Source organism: Aulonocara sp. 'chitande type north' Nkhata Bay, linkage group LG20 (assembly GCF_057382095.1).
Source record: "Aulonocara sp. 'chitande type north' Nkhata Bay isolate Kocher_YH1m ecotype deep benthic linkage group LG20, A_spYH_male_GT1.1, whole genome shotgun sequence".
In the NCBI taxonomy this organism is placed as follows: Eukaryota; Metazoa; Chordata; class Actinopteri; order Cichliformes; family Cichlidae; genus Aulonocara; species Aulonocara sp. 'chitande type north' Nkhata Bay.
In genome coordinates, this window is record NC_141363.1 from 20313292 (window position 1) to 20335821 (window position 22530).

The following is a 22530-nucleotide window of genomic DNA, read 5'->3' on the forward strand; positions in this document are numbered from 1 at the left end:
CACCCACAGACGTCCATCCACAAACTACTGTTGTTTTTACCCACACAACAAATTCATTGTCACTGTTATGCAGATCAAACTAAACTGTCCCACTAAAACCCTCTCCTGGCTGCTCGAGTAAAACCTTCCTATTCCACAACTGCAGAGTTTCTTATAAGGGGACAGCATCAATCTTGTGTGTCTACACAAACAGAACAAGTTCTAGTGTTTTGTATGTGCAGCAACTTAAGACAGGGTTACTATAGAAGCAAGCAGGCTGAGAGGTTGTTGGAGAAGAGAGGGTGGGGATGTTCCAGAAAGGGGGGAGGAAAAAAAACGTGTCTGGAGATCAATTCAAAAATAAAATTAGTCAACAGGAAGTGAAGAAATTAGTCAAACACGCATTTAAAGTGGAGTCCTGGGAGTCCACATCTCCGAGGATCTCACCTGGACGACCAACTGCTCCAAGCTGGTCAAGAAGGCTCACCAGCGCCTCTTCTTCTTGAGGACTCTGAGGAAGAACCACCTGTCCTCAGACATCCTGGTGAACTTCTATCGCTGCACCATCGAGAGCATCCTGACCAACTGTATAACAGTCTGGCACGGGAACTGCTCTGCCTCGGACCGGAAGGCGTTGCAGAGGGTCGTGAAAACTGCCCAGCGCATCGCCGGAGCACCACTTCCTGCCATAAAAGACATCTACAGGAAGCGGTGTCTGAAAAGGGCTGGGAAAATCATCAAAGACCCCAGTCACCCATCACATGGACTCTTCACCCTCCTGCCCTCTGGGAGGCGCCACAGGAGCCTCCGGACTAAGACCACCAGGTACCGGAACAGCTTCTTCCCCACAGCTGTCAGACTCCTGAACTCTGCCTCCTGACATCTGACCCACATTAAACTCATGGACTGGACATACACACCCCCACAATGGACAACTGTACCCTCAAACACAATAATAACATGGACTGAACCACCACTCACAACCACTAGCACTTTATATAGCCTCTGTAGAAACTATCTACACCCTCACTTATCTTAACTGCACTACTGTATAGCTCTGTGTAAATAATCATTCTGTACATTCGATAATCTTTAATCCTACAACTGTTTACAACTTGCATAGTTCCCATTTCTGTATAACTGTATATCTCAGATTCTGTAAAGTTATTTATTTCATATTCTGTATAGTTTTTCATATTTATATCCTGTTCATATCCTGTACATAGCTTGTACTCACTACAGCCTGTACATACTTATAGTTATAGAATATTCACAACATACTTCATACCGTGTACATTATAACATACCATAATAGACCCATTTCTGTAATATACTCACATATCTATATTATTGCTAATATATATTGTAATATATCTATATCACTAAAGCACTTCTGGATGGATGCAAACTGCATTTCGTTGCCCTGTACCTGTGCATGTGCAATGACAATAAAGTTGAATTCTATTCTATTCTATTCTACTCTAAAGTGAAGCAAAGCCAATACAGTAACAGATGTAAAGAGACATGGAACTGAGAGAGAACAAAAGAAGGCAGTGTGCATTTATGTGCATTTATGTGCATTTATGTGCATCTTCATCCAACTGTGAGTGTGGAAGGACTCGCTGTGTGGTTTCCTGACAGGCCGGGCATCGAGGAAATCAAATGAAATCAAAAAGAAATCAGAATAACAGCCGCCAGCTTCAGCACACACACCTGTACAGCTCTGCTGAGCCCTGACGGTAACACACACTTACACACCTTCTTTGATTTGCTCAGTTTGAATCTGGACGTTTGATTTTCATTCAGACTTTGAGGGGTTTTTTCTTTCTGGCAGTCGTTTAGCTTCAGACAGACAGATGGAGCCTGAAGCCACGAGAGGGCCGTTCAAATGTTCGGAGGCAGTGTTGGACAAACCAGAGGCTGCGGCTGGCAGGCATGACTAATCGACAAATCAAACACCCATTCGCATTTGGGGTACAAATGGATTCCTTCCACAAAAGAGAAAAACATCAAAGTACAAATATAAAGTTGAAGCAGTTGAAATGAAACCAGGAAGTGAAATGCAGACAATAAATCAAAGCAGGATGCTGACCTAATCGCTTGGTTACAGTAAATGCTACACAGCAAGTATTTGTATGAAATGGGGATTAATTTACTGAAGACCTCATTGGATTCAATTTAAATCTCAGGAGTTGACAAAGACGACTGTAAGAACAAAGAATGTGCACGTGGAACAGGAAACATCACTAACAGACTGGATTCCAGTGTTAGTGCTTTTATAGCCCAGGTAGGAGACGGGACTTTGGTTTAAATAATCATTTAATTAAAGGCTCCAAACTCTCACGGTTGCTTCTAGAAGAGACCCTTTGACCTTGAGATTACTTGTTAGTGTTGTATCAGTGAGGTTTGGCCAGCACCAACAGACTTTAATGATTTTAATTTAAAGTTACAGTCAGTAAATTGAAATTAACCCCAAGGTCAGACTCTGCGGAGCTAAAAAAGAAACAACAAAACCAAGAGCTCCATCTCTACAAGCCACAGTTAGCATGTTAAAGGTTAAAGGTCATGACAGTATGGTAAGAAACAGACTGAACAAATGTGGCTTGTATGGAAGGGTTGCAGGAGGAAGCCTCTTCTCTCTAAAATGAAGCTGGCACCTGAGCTTCATTTTTCAAAGCTGCATCAGAAAATAGCCACAAGACGTCTGAAACAATCATTCACTGACGTGTGTGCAAACATCGTTTCCCTGCACAAAGAAACAAGTGCAAACACAAAATTGCCATCAGACTCTTGAATCATGTGGACCGGCCTGTTTTGTTCTCACCACCATGAGCCGGCTAGTAAATGAGACTCATTATGAACCAACAGCCTTCTGCATACTGCCATGCTCCCATTTCTCTACATAGGAAACACATTTACCTCCAGCTGAAGTGGAGGAAGTGGTGATGATGTTTCAGAGAGAAGCCGAGACCTCTAAGGCACGAAAAAAGGAGAAAGTTGGACGGAAGAAACTGAAACAATTTTGTCCAAAGAGGAAGCCTGAAAGGACAGCTTTTAAAAACAGGATGTAAAGGACAGTTGTCCAAGTTGTCCCACTGAGTTATAAATGATGTTTAGAAAGAAAGAAAGAAAAAGTGACACTGAAATAACAGAGCTTCTGATCATAATTTCTCCTGACACACTCACTGTGGCTCAAGTAAAAATAAAAACATTTTGAAATTAAATTTGTGAACAAAATGGAAAACCAAAAACAGAACACAAGAAAGAGGAACAAGAATAATAAACAAGAATAATGTTCTCCAGCATCTGTGGCATCAAATTAGACCATCGAGGAATCTTTAAATCACCTTCCCGACGATTGATTTAAACTAAAGCAGGTCATTTTGAGCACATCTGTAAACCTAAATCCATGAGTGTGCAGCAGGGAGAAAAACAAGTGAGCTGACAGATGAACGGACAATAAAAACACAGAGGTGGTTTCATCTCTGTACAACAACTTGTGATCATTTTTCTCTGATGTAATAACGAAGACAATTTTCAGTCTGAGGTTGCTGTTGGCCAGAACGGTCGTTTCTTCATTTTAAACACATGAATAAAGCTACAGCTGGGTCCCACCTCATTTCTTTAGCAAACTGGATGTTTAGTTTTGTTCTAAGAAGAACGAAAAAAAGATTCGACCGTGATCACTCCACCAAGACCGGATCATGAACAAAAACACTTTATTCGGATGGGGAAGGTGTATAACACAGGAAGGTGGGCCTGTGTGTGTGTGTGTGTGTGTGTGTGTGTGTGTGTGTGTGTGTGTGTGTGTGTGTGTGTGTGTGTGTGTGTGTGTGTGTGTGTTGGGGGTTGCAGAAGTCTTGTAACTCCCTGAGAGCTCAGATCAATCAGGCCAACACTGTTCTATAATGAATGTGAATCCCAGGTGTGTGTCTGTGTGTTTCTCCTAAGGTGACCTAGTGGAGGCAGCAATGATGTCTAACAATCATCGAGACGGCAGGAAAGCACAACCCTCAGAGGAGTTTGTGCGTGTGTGTGTGTGTGTGTGTGTGTGTGTGTGTGTGTGTGTGTGTGTGTGTGTGTGTGTGTGTGTGTGTGACAGACAGAGAGAGAAGTCAGTCAGGTCTTACTGTGACTCTGTGAACATTACTACCACAATATAAAGTTTAATACAGCAACAGAAGCCGAGCTGCTGCTTTATGACCAAAGATTCAGACTCACTGCTGTAAAATATTTACCTCCATTAGAACTGTGTGGATGCCCTGATAAACAGGCCTGTGTGCCACAGAGAGGGAGCCTGTGTCTGCTGGCCGTGTGGTGTCAGTGTGGTGTCATCTGTGAAATTAGAGACCTGTGCATAACAAATCATCTCATCGCATTTTGAAACTGCCTGTGAGAAGCTGGAGACATTTCTGCTCCAAACCCACCGTGCAGGCTGATCACTCTGCATTCCTTCACACATAACTGTTTGTCTACAGAACACGTTTCCTCCACCTTCTGGAAACATATAGAGTCTATAGAAGCAGTATAAAAGACGTCCCCATCGACCACATTTGGACTATAAACAGCCTGTACACGGAGGTCCTACAGACGTCAGCACTCGATGTTCAGTAGATGTTGAAAAAAAGGCGTCGTCAGGCCTTAGAGAACAAACCCTTCAGAGGACCAAAATTGTACATCCAAAAAAGACTTATTAAAGATGTCACTCTGACGTTACTTTGCTCGGTGGGTATTTCCAAGCCACAAATGAGCTGTAATCTCTGCAGCATGTCCTGTATCTGGACATGTCCAAAAACACCTCATGCATCCTCATCAGAGTCCACAGCCTTTCAGTGCAGAGGAGGAGCAGCTCTACTCTTAGCTCCTCCCGAATCACCGAGCTCCTAAGTGGAGGACGTTCATCCAGCCACTTAAATCCTTTATCTTGTTCTTCACTTTACCACACACACCTCACACACACAGAAGCAGATCTGCCAGTAAATCAACAACTTTGTTTTTTCTGCTTCTCTCTCCCTCCACTCAAGAACAAGTAACAGTACACGGTGCACACTTTTCCAGGGAGGCTGAGTAGTGTGATCTCCTTGATGTTAGAGGACATCCTTTGCCATCCAAGCCTGCTAGTCCTTCCTCCCTGCAGCTGTCAGACTGTACAATCAAAACTGCTCCCAACAAACATAGATGTTGACATCAGTGCTGTAACAACTTCTGCTGTTAGAACTTGCACATTACTTTTCTCAGTTTATATACACTAACTTACTGGAAGTCACATGTCTACTTTTTAATCCACAGATGCAATCACACAATCTGCACTTTTCTAATTATTCATTAAACTATTTAAACACCGTTCAGTATCCTGCTCTGTTTGCACTCTACAACCTGGGTTTGCCACCTATCTGTACTCTAATTGTAATAACTGTACAGTACTGTTTTGGTAACTATTGTCCATGATGTAAATATGTAAAAATTGTGTTTCTGTTCTGTTTGTATATGTGTGTTTTTGCTGCTGATACAACCAAATTTCCCCAAAGGATTATTCTATTCTATTCTATTCTATTCTATTCCACAGGAACTACCCCAGACCTTCGCACAGTGCTGTAGAGGTGAGTCTGGCAGTACAATCCCACATCCACCCACAGGGATCTGCCACAGAGGGCGGTGACTACGTCAGTGAACTCACCTGCGCTGATTAATGATGGTAACATGAAAAATATGTATGAGAGAAATCCTTCAGCATTTAATCTTGAAATCTGTGATGTTAGTTTCTCACAAAGATGAGAATCATATGGCCAGTTTATAACTAACAGCACAGATTCTTATTCAGTTTAACTGAAGGGACTGGTTCTTCCTTTAAAATGGGAGTTTTTCCTTCCCACTCTTGCCAAGTGCTTACTCACACGGGGTTGTTTGATTGTTGGGCTTTTTCCTGTATTATTGTAGGATGTACTAGTTCATGCATTTATTACTTCCAGGCTGGACGACTGTAATTCATTATTATCAGGAAGTCCTAAAAACTCACTGAAAAGCCTTCAGCTGATCCAAAATGCTGCAGCAAGAGTCCTGACAGGGACTAGAAAGAGAGAGCAGATTTCTCCTGTTTTGGCTTCCTGTTAAATCCAGAATTCAAAATCCTGCTCCTCACATACAAGGTCTTAAATAATCAGGCCCCATCTTATCTTAATGACCTTGTAGTACCATATCACCCTATTAGAGCACTTCACTCTCGCTCTGCAGGCCTACTTGTTGTTCCTAGAGTATTTAAAAGTCCACTCCCTTAGTTATGCTGCAATAGACGTAGGCTGCTGGGGGATTCCCATGATGCATTGAGTTTTTCTTCTTCAGTCTCTATGTGTTAACAGACCTCTCTGCATTGAATCATATCTGTTATTAACCTCTGTCTCTCTTCCACAGCATGTCTTTATCCTGTCCTCCTTCTCTCACCCCAACCAATCCCAGCAGATGGCCCCGCCCCTCCCTGAGCCTGGTTCTGCTGGAGGTTTCTTCCTGTTAAAAGGGAGTTTTTCCTTCCCACTGTTGCCAAAGTGCTGCTCATAGGGGGTCATATGATTGTTGGGTTTTTCTCTGTATCTATTATTATAGGATATACTGCACAATATAAAGCTCCTTGAGGTGACTGGTGTTGTGATTTAGTGCCATACATATAACTGAATCGATTTGAATCTCCACATTATGAATTAAGTTACTCTTTGTAAAACATTTTGTGCCTGAGTTCAGGTTCCTGTTCAGTATTTATTCTCTATCTGTGTGTGTGTGTGTGTGTGTGTGTGTGTGTGTGTGTGTGTGTGTGTGTGTGTGTGTGTGTGTGTGTGTGTGTGTGTGTGTGTGTGTGTGTGTGTGTGCCTTATTTTAACCAATTAGAATTTCAGCTGCAGTAACCACGTGTGTTCATGTATATTTCATGTTGTGTCACTGACTTCATTCATTCTGACTGAGCTCTGCTCCATGTGTAACATTTTCACACATGCTCACTTTAACTCTCTGTGTTCAAAGGAGCCAGTTATGTTCACTCTGACGTTTACCCTGTTAGCTAGCTAAGTAAAAGAAACAACTCTTTGAATAATACAGTGCAGTTCAGTAGAGCTACTCACTCCTAAACACTTGTTCATAACTTGTTGGTATTTGACTCTATACAGTTCTCAAAGTTGGAAAGTAAAAGCTAAGTTTATGTAAATATTAAATTCTTTCATCACTGAATGAGCACAACAACAAGTTAATGAAGTTTTCACCCAGAATCTAATCTTTTGCCAACGAAATCCTTTCAGTACATATTTTAAATTACATATTACGTATTTCATTGTTTTATTATGCTATGTAGTTTTAAGCACTCTGTATAAGGTAAGGATGAAGATAGGCAGTATATAAACTGGACTTTACAAAGTACAACAAACCTGCTTGACTAAAATGAGACAGATGTAGGAGCAGTGATGTAAGAAGAAAAGTCTGACTCGTTTCAGCACCATGGACAGCTCCAGTCATAGAACCACAGACAACAAACATTTACTTCAATACAGCTCGTTCCTCTGGAAAACTATTGAACTCACAATATCCTGTTCATCAGGAGTCAGGTCTAAAGAAACTTACCCATTTTATTTTATTTTGCTTTTATTCTTAGGAGAGCACTCTTCAATGTCATTTACACTGGTTATCGTATCATTGTAAACTTGTAATAAACTGGACTTTGTGCTGTTTATTATGCAATTATATAAAAACAATATGTGCTGCTATGGAGTTATGGTGAGTGAAATTCCCATTATTAGTATGTCTGTTTGTTTCATGAGTACTTCTTGCCAGTTGTTTTAGCTATCGTCAGACAACCCAAATACGCCCAAGAAAACAGCAACCAAAACTGTAATGTTAAAGTTTGAAAAGAGTCTTTGTGAATGGAAAACATCAGAGGTTTCATTTATCTTTTAAACTGTAATAAAATTCAGCTGTCTTGTGAGGTAAATCTGGAGTCATGAACTGGTTGTTTCATTCCTGAAAAATAAATAATCCTCATAACATGATCAATGAAGTGCCAACAGAATTAGGATTCATTTGAGAGAAATGCTAAAAAAGCAAATTACAAGGACAGAATCAGATTATGTTTCCACAAACGCGCTGAAAGCTGAGTCTCTCGTGACTTTCAGCCTCCACTGGACAGAATAACACCGCGACCTTTACAGAGTAACTGGACCGAGCTGCAGTGATGAATGGTGCCACGCTTTGTATCAACACACACAAACACACAGTCTTTACTCAACCTTCGTTTCTCTCTCCGAAACCAAAGCTGATGAATTCACATTCTCCACCTCGCCTCTCGGCTGTGAGCGCTCATGAATCCTAAATCCATCTGCATTTATTTTTATCTCCTTCTTTAATCTTTGGACTTTATCCCACTGCACGGTTCAAAGGCAAACACCAAACTTTTGCTCTGCCTCAGTTCTTTAATAACTGGTATTTCTTTGCAAGCTTCACCGTTCAGATGATACACATCCGTATCTGAAATGAGCCATTCTGATGTCCTTTTTTAACTTTCTTCTGATTGGCTGCCCCTCAAAAATGCTTACATCATAAAATAAACTGAGCATTTTTAGCAGCTTAAGCTTCAGCCACCAGCACTCAGATTTCTTACCTGGAACATGATCCTGTACTGCTCCTCTGGACGTTTGACCACGCACATGTTGCAGCCCATGATGGCGTCTCGGTCTGTCTGTCCTCTTGATCTGAATCTCTGTCGTCTGTTCTCTGTCACCGCAGGTCCCTCAGGAAACAGCTGCCAGTCCGTATCGATAATCCAGCTTGTCTGTCTGACCTTTGACCTCCAAATCTGATGTGTCCGGGTCAGTGTTCGCGATCTTGCTTGTTTAACCTTTTTTAATCAGCCACTGACCTTTGGCCTAAAATGAGGTTCCAAACTGACATCAAATCATCAGGTTTGAGCCAAAACGAAGTGAAATCTTTATTCTGTGATGAAGATCGTGTATCTAAAAAGTTTTATTCTTGTTCTTTGTGTTAACCATAAGGCTGCGAGGAAATCTGTCAAGAAATGTATCAAAAAATGATTCAAATTTATGCTGATTTATTTCAAACAGGTAAAAGCTGTATAGCAGATCTGTGCTTGTTCTTCAAACTCAGTCAGTTTTTAGACAAATATGCACCAAAGTAGGGTACTTGTAGTTTTTATACAGTAAAGTGAGATTTCCACTTCATCTGAGAAGCCCCAGAAGTGTCTCCAAACATGTGCAGCTCCTTTTATCAGCTCAAAGTCACAAGTTCTCTTTCAAAGACAAGAAAGGGAAACCCCAGCTGAGAGTCAAGCTGAGTTTGCGTCGTGTCCTCTTTTCTGCTCTAAAGACAAAAGTAAAACCCACTTCTCTGTTTCTCACTGTTTCCCACTCACAAGCAGAAATAATGATGAAACGAAGACAAAAGCAGCACAAACGCCGTTCGGCTCCGTTTTTGTCGTAAAAAGGCTGCGTTCTGTTGCTCCTTGCAGTAAACAGCTTTTATCTGGCGTCCTGCGGCCAGCGAGGAGGCGAGACACTTTTCATCAAAATTAATTTTTATTCATGCACGGTAGATTGTTTCAGCCCTACAGGGGGAAAGAGGAGGAGGACGAGGAGGAGGAGGAGGAAGGCGATCTCCGGTTTGTGCTTGAAACTGTTAACATGAAAAATCAGTTCAGTTTGTTTAAGCAAAAATGAACAGCGGCTGAATCTCTCCTGATGGAAGGATGAAGTCCGAGTGCTGGTTCACGGCTCCCACAGGGAGAGTGTACACGTGTGCTTACAGCATCATTCAGCTGCAGTCTCAGTGCAAATATCAAATAGTTTAAATCAACTTAAGCTTCACTTTGTTGGATGTTTGCAGCAGAAACGGTTTGATTTTTTCTTGCACTGAATATTTTATCTTTATGACCAAACAAATTGCTTCTCTCTCTGTTTTGAATAAATTTGGTAGCTTCTGCGAGAGTGATGAATAAAAACAGAATAGATCCAAATCGTGGTGCTTTTAAAAAATGATGAGCGCAGGAAAGCTGATGGAGAAGAAAGTGACTGCAAATTGTGTGTTTTCAGCTTCTGTTTAGAGTAAATGTAACAGCTGAAAGTTTATAGACGACAAACTTCAAACTCAGTGAAGGATGACGTTTGTGTGATCTCTGTTGGTTTGGTTAAATAAAGTGTGTGTTCCTGCAAACAGGAAGGAAAAGGTTCTTAGCTTAAAAAATTCTTTTTCCTGCTTTTCCAAAATGGGTTAAATCTGAGCCTCTAATCAAACACAAACTCTCCAGCTAAATGTTAGTTTGTGTGTCTCCTGAGGTGCGTTTGGAATTGAGGCCTGTGACGGTTAATAAGAACTGAAGAAAAGAACTCTTCTCCCGGTTGTAAACTGTTTTCAGTTCGCTTCAATAATTCATGTGAACATCAGTGAGCGTTTAGAGCGACGTTCCTTCTCCCCCAATCTGACTCTAACAGGCTGCTGGCTTGTGTCAGAAATTTTGAAATATTGTAAAAACGCCAAGAGCTTCAATAAAAGATTGGAACCGTTTCTTGATGAGAGAGGATCAAGAGCTCTCAATAATTCATCTGAGGGTTTGAATCACCACAAGAAATAAGAAGCCCGCGGCTCCTCTGTAAACATTGTCCAAAAGTCGAGCTGATCGTGTCTGTGCAGAAGTAAAAGAACTTTCTTTTTCTTTTGAAACCGCCAGCATCTGTTTCTACTGTTTCAACTTTAAAATGTGGTTTTATACCCAAACCGCTCACCTAACAAACCAAACAAGAGATTTGTTTTTTACTTTACGTATCAAAGTTTGTGCGTTTGTGTTTTTTGAAAGGTTGGTTGTGTTTAGAGCTGAATGCTTTGAGCATTAATGATGCGTTTGTAGGGTCAGAAAGGAGAAGCAGCATTTGTGCTTTTAGCAGTGACTCCACATTTCAGCCTCTCCTCTCTGAATCCAGCGTTTCCATCTAAAGTGTTACGTTTGCACTCAGCTTTGATGTGTGCAGATGGAAAATGCTCCCATGTTATATCAGTAAATCTGTCATTTTTGTGCACTTTTGGCCACTTTTGTGTGTCTACTATAAAGTTTAAAAATACATTTCCTGCTGGTTCACTAACGGCTCACATCGGTCTCTGCCACGTGCACTTTGCGTCTCTCAGTTTATGTCTGTGTGTTTTAATATCCAGTTGAATATCACATGTTGTTTCCTCCTTGAGCCTGATTTCAGTCCTTTTTGCTGTTCCTCCCTCAGAAAATCTAAATTTAGCTGCAAAGTCTCGAAGCACATTTAGTTTTGCAAACTATTTTATTGTGTTAAAGAGCTGAAGTTTCTTCAAAGACAAACCTGTGAGCTCCAAAATGATCTGATGATGAATATTTACTGACAGGTGTTTCCTGTGCCTGCATGTTTCTGTGTAAAAGGTTGTTTTATAAATCAGCGCTTTGCAGTTTCTGAATCTTTTCCTTCACTTTTTCATTCTAAGTAAAGATTTATTGCTCACTTGCTGCTCGGGGCTGTTTAACTTTTCTCCTTTTGCATGTTGGTTTTTTGCAGAGAACAGCGTCTCCCTCCGGTTTTATCACCGCCCACCTCGCCCACAGACGGTCCTCGATTAGCCTGCAGAAAGATGACAGACAGGATCGACTCTCTGCAGAAGCACATTCAGCCTGTATCACCTGCTGCTTCTGTCACCGAGCATCAGTTATCTGGCTTTATCAGAGTCTACCTGCGCCTCTCTGCACCTGTTATCTGTCATCAGCACCTGTTTTATGCACCCTGATCCAGCACAGGATTCCTGTCAGACGTCTCAGAGGGAAAAGGAGCAAAAGACATGCACCCAGACAAAGAGAGAGGATTAAAAAAGTGTGTTCACAGGAAACAAACAGAGGGAGAGAAAAACTGCAGCGTGAAAGGCGTTTAAATGGAGAGACGCCATTCTGGGAATTTCTCAAAATCCCTTTTTGACACTTTGTTTTTCAGTTACGTGCGTCTAATTCAGCAAATGACCCAAGGCTGCTGGATCTGTATTTTCCAAATGTGCCACTAAACAGAAAATTACACGAATTCTTTTCCTCAGTCGATGAAATTTCCAGTGTTTAGGTCACCACACTGAATTCCAAGTATCTTTAAATCTTTGTCGACCAGAAAGAAAAATCAATTCGTGAACTCCTCAATCCCCAAAAATCCTCCTCCAGGTGAGATAATCCACACAGGTGAAGACCGGCTTTGTTTCAGCAAACTTCAGCCTCAAACAGTCGCCCTCTGTCTGCCATGAAGCTGACTTTATCTCCGCGTAATCTCCCCAAAAAATCCTCCTCCAGGAGCAGCCGGCAGGTTTTCTGAGAGGAGCTAGACCCTGAGAGTACCGGCCTTCTCTCCTTTCTCCTCCTCTATTCTTTCATCCTTTGATTTCCTCTGCTGCTCCGTCATTTCTCTACAGAGGTTAAATCCGGCTTAGTCTCGCTCCTGGACACAGAGATGCAGAAAAACAGAGAGAAAGAGGTTCTTGAATGAGCACATGAACACACACAGGCTTGGTTTTTGCTCATTTCTCTGAATTTCTATGAATTTGTTCTTTGTCCTTCTGCTCAGAGCAGCGAATAGACTCACATGTCTGCAGCCAAAAGCTGATCTCGCTGCTCAAAATCTTTTAATCTTTTCCATTTTAAGCTTTTTGTTTTTGTTCGAATGTCATTGAGTTTTTTGCCCTGCGAGAGATTATCAGTGCAGCTGACCTTTCAGACCCACAGACATGCTCATCCTGTCAGTTATTATCAGGAATCAATCCAGTGAAAATATGTCAACCTTTAAACTTCAAATCGAACTGAAAGGTAAATCTGTGCGATCGGACTGTTAAAGCAGAAAACTGTCACAAAACAACCACAATCCTGTTTTCTCGCAGCATTTGTAGGTATAGCTCTGTTCTGACACCCCGCCCTTTCATTTCACTCTAACCTCAGAAAGCCAAACATCAGATATGACACCGATTCAGTCAGACAGTGTGAAAGGGTGGGGGTGGGTTCCAAAGTGGTTTGCAGATGAACAGCAGCTAACGCTGACATTTCATACTAATGTTGCTACAAAGTATTTTACCTAAGAAGAGGTTTATCCACGACATGAGACCACTCACTGCTCATCAGCTCACAGCTGTTGGTGAGAGCAGGAATGCAGATCGACCATAAAAGATTTTAAATGGTGGGGATTTTTTTTTCAAGGCAGAAAGCGTGATTTGGAAATCACTGAATAAATCAACAGTAAATCAGTAAACACTGAATAAAATTTACCAACAATGTTCAGGCTCAGTTTGTCAAATTGCAAGATTTGTGGATTTGTGGATCTGTCTTTAACTTGAAGGATCAAAACCTGAAGTTCAGTCATGCAAAACTACCGACTCTGACATTCTGGGAGAAATCGAGAAAATAATCAGTCGATCAAATAAGATCATGAAGAATGTTTCATCTCAGCTTTGTTAAAGCATCCCAGTTATAAAAGACAATTTACTGCACTGGAATATCAGAAAATAAGACTTTCATAGATAAAATATTTAGGAATTGAAACTGCAGATGGATAAGAAGATGATTTTTTAAGTTCAGCTTTACAAGAAGAAGTAAAATTCAGAAACTCCAAAGCCCCCCCTGGAAGAAAAAGCAAATCTAAACAGGATTTAGCCAAAGTGATTTCATTTTAAATCTCATTTAAAGAATATTTCCAGCTGCACCTTTCCAGATGTTTTGGGAACCGTCCACTCCTTGATTTCCCCGGGGAATCAGTCGCCTTCTCCTCCCACAGAAGGTGATCCTGAAGTGGGTAAAACCGGCACACTTGTGTCCCCACCTGCTCGTCTTCCTTCTGCTTTCTTCCAAATTAAAACAGATTTGTGGCGTTTCCCTCCCAGTCTGAGCGGCCGTGGCTCTCTACAGACGGATGAAAAGGAGCCGGCGGTGCATCAGGAATCAGCAGAGATCTGCAGCTCTCTGCTCGCCGCTCTCTCTTCTTCTGCAGCATCCTCCCCACGCTGGAACAACAGCAGCCTCCGTGGCGGTGCAGCCAGCCAATAACCTGCAGCGGGCAATTAATTTTCCCCTCCACGATGCCTCTTTCCTCCTCCTCTGCTTCTCCCTCCCACCTGCTCTGTCCGCCCTCCCATCTTTCCTTTTTTTTCGTCTCTTCTTCTTATTGTTCTTCACCTGTTCTTTTATCTCTCTGACATTCAACTCTTACTCAGCATGCATGCATGTAAACATTTTTCGTGTTGTCTTTGCGGTTAAAAGAACACCGAGCAGACTGTTATGTGCATGTGCATGCTGTTTGTCAGGAGGAATCCTCTTATCTTCAAAATGTCAACTTTAACAGTTTAAACCAGCAGGAACATTTGAGTTTTATACGGCCGGCTTCTTCCTCCTGCAGAGGACGGTCAATGTGTCAGACGAAAAAAATCACAGTAAAGAACACAGCAGGCATGTGTGGGGGGTTTCAGACCCACTGATAGCAGCCAGAATACACTAGTGTATTTATCCCATATTTACAATAAATCTTCTAGTTTAAACAGTTAAGCAGTCTGCAACCAAACACATCTGTAAGTAGAACTTATTTTCTTTATTATTCTTACTTTCTGTCCTACGTGTCTTAGTCCAGCAGACTCTGTGAAACACTCAGTTCATCAGTACAGATGCCCCACCCACCTGCTCGTCAAACCCTCTGATGCTGAGGGGCAGCCAATCAGAAGAAAGTGGTCTTAAATGTGGGAGGATTTAAAACAGCTGATTTAGGACCGAGGATGATTTATGATTCAAAATGAAGACAACATTACTGTGTACATACAAACACACCAGACAGACACGGGTATAAATTGGTTCCAGTCCAATAAACCAGTAACCCCATTAGCCTTAACAGAAGGCAATTTAATGGTATTAATTAATTCTCTGTAAAAAGTAATTCAGGTCATAATTTATGCACATAAACACCCAAAAAGACAAATGACACAGCAGCAGAAGTAGTCTGCATCAGTCTGATGACGTCCTCACTGATCACACCAACAGTTATGTCAAGGCTCTCTACACTGTACATAGACAGAATTAGCAGTGGGGAGGAAGAACTCCCCTTTAGCAGGAACACACCTCCAGCAGCACCAGGCTCAGTGGGGCGCAGCCATCTGCCTTGTGGGCTGAAGGCAAGCAGAGGAGAGAAGAGGATGAAGTCCTGGGGAACAGCAGGGGATGAGCCTCGGCTCGGTTTATATTCTTCCCTGAGGTCAGATCATTTGTGAGAATAATATTAATTGGACTAAATGAAGACATGGATAGGCTCAATACAGCGGGAACTCAGCGTAATTGGCAGTCCACAAATATAATCAAACAGTATATGAGTGACTTTGGTCTTTGCGATGCATGGCGCTCCCTTCACCCCACCAGTAAGGAATATACTTTTTTCTCACATGTCCATCACTCCTACTCTCGTCTGGATTATTTTTTGGTCAGCAGCTCACTGCTGAACGACATTTCAGACACTGAGATTCACCCTATAGCTGTCAGCGATCATGGTCCTGTATCTTTAACACCAATGCACAAGAATAATACTACGCCAAGAAAAAACTGGAGATTTAATATATCACTACTTAAAGATGAAGACTTTATTAAATATTTTAAAAAAGAGTGGACTTCATATTTGAACTATAATGACACTCCCGAAACATCAGCTTCTGTTCTATGGGAAGCAGGGAAAGCTGTGATGAGAGGTAAAATAATTTCTTTCTCATCACATAAAAAGAAAAAAGAAAACAAAAATATTCAGGAATTAGAAAAAAACATCAAATCACTAGAAGAAGCCTACGCGTCCCACCAAGATCAGGAAACATTGAACAAAATATGCAAAACAAAACTAGAATTAAATGAGATAATTGATAAAAAAACAAAATTCTTAGTACAAAGACTACGCCTACAAAATTATGAACATGGTAATAAATCCGGTCAATTTCTAGCAAACCAGCTAAAAATAAATAAAGAAAAAACAACTATATGTGCTGTTCAAGATTCATCTGGGAACACAATATATGAACCGATACAAATAAACAACATTTTCAGGGATTTCTATAAAACGTTGTATTCACCACAAATAAACCCATCTAAAAAAGAAATTGATCAGTTTTTGGACAACATAACTCTTCCAAAATTATTGGACACTCAAGCAATGGCACTGGATTCACCACTGACACCAGGTGAACTCCAGGAAGCCCTGATAAGTATGCCCAATAATAAGGCTCCAAGTCCAGATGGCTTTCCTGCAGAATTCTACAATGAATTCTGGTCGATTCTAGCACCAGTTTTCTACAGAACGTTGTTGGAAATTAAAGAAAAGGGCAGACTTCCATCAAATATGAATTCTGCAAACATTAATCTCCTGCTAAAACCAGGCAAAGACCCTGTATATCCCTCAAGCTATCGTCCAATATCCCTTATAAATGTAGACCTTAAAATAATCTGCAAAGCTCTCTCAAAGAGACTGGAGAAAATAACCCCCCTCTTAATTCATCCTGACCAAACTGGTTTCATAAAAGGTAGGCACTCATCAACAAATACACGTAGATTACTTAATTTGATAGACTACTCATACAGTAAAAACCTAGAAACTACAATATTCTCTTTAGACGCAGAAAAAGCATTTGACAGAGTTAACTGGAAATTTCTATTTGCAACTTTACACAAATGTGGTTTTGGATCTTCTTTCATAAACTGGTTAAAAATATTATATAATTCCCCAACAGCTTGTGTCAGAACAAAGGACCAGACATCCTCCAGCTTCTGTCTCTTGAGGGGCAGCAGGCAGGGATGCCCACTCTCCCCTTCACTATTTGCAATTTTTATTGAACCACTAGCAGCAGCAATTAGACAGAATTCAGTAATTAAGGGCATAAAATGCAAGAACGTGGAACATAAAATCAGCCTTTATGCGGATGATGTGTTACTCTTTCTCCAAAATTCACAAACCAATATCTCTGGGGTGATTGAATTGATAAACTCTTTTGCAAGAATATCAGATTACTCAATTAACTGGTCAAAATCTACAGTCCTACCGATTAATTGCTCCTTCCATAATTCCTCTTCTACACCACTGCAATCGGGAAATATAAAATATTTAGGTATTAATGTTTCTCCCAAGCTTGCAGATCTGACTAAATTAAACCATATCCCACTTTTAAAGAAGGTAGAAGATGATCTGGCTAGGTGGAAATGTCTACCCATATCACTCATGGGAAGGGTTGCCGCTATAAAAATGATGGTCTTACCAAAAATAAATTATTTATTCTCAATGATCCCAACTAAACCGCCACAAGATTGGTTCAGATCTCTAGATTCATGTATGTCCAAATTCCTTTGGAAAAATAAACCCCCACGTATAAGCTTAAAAACACTACAAAAGACCAAGGATAAAGGAGGACTAGAACTGCCTAACTTTCAGCACTACTTCTTAGCCAACAGGCTTCAGTTTATCTCAGGATGGCTAAAACACACCCTCTTAGATGAACCTTGGCTAGATGTAGAACAAGCACTCTGCAATAATCTAGAGATCTCAGACCTACCATTTATCAGCTCAAACATCCAACGACATGAATGCTTTAAAAGCATCAACATCAGCTCTTCTCTGACAGCATGGTGGGAGTTTCTAAAATTGACGGCGTCTTCATTAATCCCATGCAAACGTACACCTATCTAGAACAACCCTGACATATTACAAAACAATAATATGATAAACTTTTCAGATTGGAGTGGTAAAGGAATCAAATATTTAGAACATATACTAGAAGGAACAGAATTTATTTCATTTGACGGACTAGTTACACAATATGGGATCAACAAGAAAAGATTTTTAGAATATCAACAAATTAAATCCATAGTAAAAAAGAAATTTAAACCGGGTCAAGTTGAACTACAAACACCACCAAGTGTGGTTCAATTTCTTACTCTTAAAACCCCCAAATTACTATCCAAAATATACAGAATGCTTTCTAAAACAGATGAATCAATATCACTTCCTATTGCAAAATGGGAAGCGGATTTATCAGTTAACTTAGACCTAAACTTCTGGTCTCAGATTTGCTTAAAAACCTTTCATCTAATTAGAAATCCCAGTCTGCAATTAATTCAATACAAAATATTACATAGAGTGCACTATACAGGTCATCGGATGTTCAAGATGGGCTTTACGTCTACCAACAACTGCTCACACTGCCAAACCAATTCACCGGACAATTATATCCACGCTCTTTGGTTCTGTCCACCAGTTCAGAAGTTTTGGCGCGAGATATGTGAAGACTTATCAAAATGTCTGAAATGTAACATTCCAACTTCCCCCTTAGTGTGTTTGTTGGGCAGCTTAGATAATGTCACTTCAGAAAAGAATATCGCCCATATGGTTTTCACTGCCCTATGCATAGCCAAGAAAACTGTCCTCATGAACTGGAAAAATAAAAATAATCTTAATTCTAGCCAATATAGAAATTATCTATTAGATTACATTAGTCTTGATACAGCCTCTGCCACCACATCAGATCAATTGCTCTGGGCTCCTTTGATCAGCTCCATCACCTAGTGGGGGTGGGGGGTCATAGTTTGGTCCCGCCTTCACTGTTGTGATTGGTGTGGGGGTAGGGACAGGCTTAGGGCGTCGGGGGGGTTCCCCGGAGGCATCTTCCTTGGGGGGCTCAACCCGGGGTAGCGGTCATGTCCGGTTGAGGGCTCTGTTGGCTCTCAGGTGACTGTTTCCTCGCGGCTGCGTGCAGCGGGGCTAGGGGAGGGTCTGTGCTGACGGACGTGGGTTACTGACCTGGTAGCCTGGCTGCCCCTGGGTGGGTCCGGGATGGGCGTGAGGTTCTGGGGGCGCTCCGTCTCTGGGCTGGGACCCGGACCGGGCCTCGGGGGCTTGGGTCCTGGTTGGTGTGTTGCCGGGGTTGTGGGCGGGTGGGTGCATGGGGGCCCAGCCCTGGAGCAGGGTGCCGCCGGTGCGTCGAGCCACCTGGGGGGCTCTTCAACTGGTGGGGGAGATGGTCACATCTTGCAGGAGCTTTCCTCTCCTCAGGAGCTGCCTCTGCAGGAGGGGGAGATACAGGAGAGGTGGAGGAAGATCTCAGCCTGGGTGTTTATTGTCTTATGTGGTCTGGAAGATGAGTGGATGGTGGGGTGGGTGCAGTTTTCTCTGTGGTGGGGTTGGGTGGACTGTCCCGGGCTCTGTGGGGCCGGGCGGCGCTGCTGCACTGGGCCCGGTCTGGATGGGCCTGGGCCCCCTTTCCCTGGCGGGTCGCGGAGTATGGGGGTGCCTACTGGGGTCAGCGGGGGAGCTGGCCCCAGGGAGGGGTCACTTGCCCCTCCCTTCCTTCCCTCCCCATCTCCAGCTGCCTCCCTCTTCCCGCTCCACCACAACCACCCACACATGCAGGGCCTTGGAGTAGGGGTATGTCACCAGGGTGCAGAGGAGGCTACCCCCCCCCCCCCCCCCTCTGTCCCCTTCTGGCTGCCTCTGCCTCAATTTTATCCCACAACTTAGACATTCACATTACTCACACTCTCATTACACATACATATAGGATCTTGGGGGTGGGCACGATACACGGAATCCAAAGTACCATCAGGGTGTACACCCCACCCCTGGCATCGTTGCCCACCTCTCAATGTTAAATACACGTAGACATTGAGGGCTAGCAGGAGGGACCATGCGCTTACCTGCTGCTCTCTGGCAGGTAGCTCCATGCCCTCCTGGGTTTTAAATGCACCTTAGAACACACATGCATCAACACTACAATGAGCGGGTGGAGGGAGGTTCGGAGTCTTCTCTCACCCCCATTCTCTGCGACCTGCTGGAGCAGGGGGGCTAGGACTAGGAGGAGGAGTTGGCCGTCCGACTGCGGTCTGGAGTGTGGAGCCTTCCTGCTGCTGCGGAGTCGGGGCGGTCTGCCTCCCCCCACCGCAGGGAAAAGGGAAACACCACCTGGGTCTGGGTGCAGTTCCCCCCTCCAGGGGCGGGGGCACCTAGACCCGGTTTGTAGAGTACGCTTGGGGAGTGTGATCGTGTGTACAGCGTCTCTTTATGTCTGTCTCCACGTTGGTTGAGTGTGGAGTAAGTGCATATGAGAGCATGAGGGTGGGAATGGATGTTTGTGTCTGTGTGTGCCTGTATGTCTGTGTCTATATGTCAGGTTGGGTGTCAGGCGCCACTTCTCTGGGGACATCTCAGGCCCTCCAAGGTTTGGAGGCCTATCTCCCCCTACCACCACTTCCCCTGCCAGTGGCGGACCCCCTCAGACATCGGTGCGTTGGTGGTTCTTTGTGTCCGGGGATGGGCGTCCAGGTACACACCGGCTCACTCCTTGGTGGCCGCTTATCGGGGCCTGGAGCCTGGGGCTCGCTCGGGCCACTTCGGAGGTAGGGTGCCCCCGGCCTCTCGGCCTGGGGCTCGGTCACTCAGGCGCAGCTGGCTGCCGGCGGAGCTCACGGGCGCGTCACTGCAACCCCCCCTGGCTTCTGCTCCGCGGCTGCTGAGTGAGCCCTCATCTGGGACTCTCCTCAGCTCTTTCTGGGACAGTGGTGCGGCTGCCCCTCTGTTGGTCTTCCTTGGTCTCTTGTGTTCTGGGGGCCTCTGGATGTCTGGAGTTTTGATCTCCTCCACACCTGCTTCACGCCCTGGAGGACGGGGCTGTGGCCCCCCCACACCCTCTAGCAGATTATTACATGAAGGAACCTTTTAAAAAAACAAAAAACAAGCGCGTCCATGCTCACAGGTGTACACACGGGTGATCACACCCACAAACTACACCCTTTTTGGCTCCTACCTCAAAGCACACTGTGTTCTGTTGATCTTATGTGCTGCACAATAATGTTTAACATTTAGTATTTACTGTCATATTCCCATAGATCATTGTGATGTTGTTTATTCTATTACTCTTGTTCTCTTCTGCTTGTTTTCTTTTTTCTTTCTCAGCAGGTGATCCAGGTGATTGATATATGCATTTTTTTTTCTCTGCCCGTTCTGTTGGTTTTTGTCTTTTGCGCTTCTCCCCCGTCCCTCTTCTCAGCTGTTTCTCTTTCCCTCTTTCTTTCTCCCCTTCTTTCCCCCAGTCAAGTCTGTCCCGTATTCAGTAAGTGAAAATAAAATAAACAATAAAAGGTGAATCAAATGGACCATTACGGCAAGGCTGGGATGGTCAGTTTGGTAAAGTAAATCCGTTGGGCATCTTTCTTTGCCTTTAGACAACAATTCTGATGCAAAAGAGCCAAACGGGACAGGAAAAAAAAAAAAAAAAAAAAAAAAAAAAAAGAGAATAATATTAATTTCCAGTGTTTCTCTGGATCACATGTATGTTGGTGTCCCTGGTGTAGGCGTGTGCATGATGCTGGCACAGATGTAGCCCTGTGATCATCAGCCATTCACCGTCTTCTCCTCTCTATCTGCACAGCATAAGAAATCATTTAGTTCTGTGAGTCTCGAGGGATCTGTGTCATTAACATGACACAAAAGCGGAGTTGGAGACTTTCTTGACTGATAACCTTGTTAGATGTGAGATAAGACGTGTACACGGTTTCCCTTTGGTTTGGGGTTCGAGGTCTCTCATTCGTCCACCTTGTGCTTTATTGTGAAACACAGACTCTTGCTGCTGTTTGTCGTTCTGAGAGTTGCTGAAATCTATTTTCAGCTGAGATTTATCAGATTCTCCTTTACTCCCCTGATTATCCATGCCCTGCCTGAAGTGGCAGTTTGAGAAGAAATGATTGGGAGAAAGAAGCCAAGTCCATATTGTGCACATATTCCTGATTCCAAATGAATCCTCTGCAACACAAAACGTCCTCCGTTCAACTTCCTGATCACATTCCAGTTTATGATCCCGCTGCTTCTCTAATGCCACAAAGTTTAGATTTTTAGCAAAACTTCGAGCTTCTGCCCTTTGAGCTTAGTGAAATCATCACTTTTTTGTTGCTATTTTTAATGTTCCCGAGGCTTTTTTAAATAATTTCATCTCAGCTGCAGAGGAGGAATAAAAACCATGAAACCCGAATTTCTCAAGTCCTCAATCTCTCTCATTTTCTTCTGTCTTTGTCTTCATTTCCTTCCTCTCGTCTTTGTTACCACGGCAGCCTGCTTTCCTTTTACTGAGTGTGTGTGCGGTGAAAAAGAGAGAAACATGGTGACAGCAGAAGAAAGGAAGGAGAGAAAGAGAAAGGGCAAAAGATAATGGCTCAGAGGGGGAGGGGCAGCAAACATTTCAACAATTTAACTACAGGATTGCAGTGTGTGTGTGTGTGTGTGTGTGTGTGTGTGTGTGTGTGTGTGTGTGTGTGTGTGTTTCCTAACCAATTAATCTTCTTATAAATTAACTCTGCAGACATTTATATGTATCCAGTTTAATTCAATTTAGTCGCCGTACCCTAACACACACACACACACACACACACACACACACACACACACACAGAGTCATGAATTACTTTCATATTAACATGAAATGAAGATTACAAACTTGTGCCTCTCTGTTAATGTGAATCTGTTTTTAATGAGTCCTCAT

General features: G+C 42.8%; 1 protein-coding gene across 3 annotated transcripts in view; it reads right to left on the minus strand.

Annotated features, from left to right (window-relative positions):
* LOC147305502 (PDZ domain-containing protein 4-like) overlaps positions 1-14031 on the minus strand; it is a 53396-nt gene extending 39365 nt beyond the window's left edge. For 2 of the 3 annotated variants that reach the window (XM_086277617.1, XM_086277615.1), the window contains exons 1-2: positions 13702-14031; positions 8612-12449 (exon numbers count right to left, since the gene is read on the minus strand). In XM_086277617.1, coding sequence (XP_086133743.1) covers positions 8612-8671 — 60 coding nt within the window. In that variant the 5' untranslated portion in view covers positions 8672-12449; positions 13702-14031. Of the gene's footprint in view, positions 1-8611; positions 12483-13701 lie in introns of those variants that run through there. The other variant, XM_086277616.1, reaches the window with a different exon arrangement.
* Between the last annotated feature and the right edge of the window lie 8499 nt (positions 14032-22530).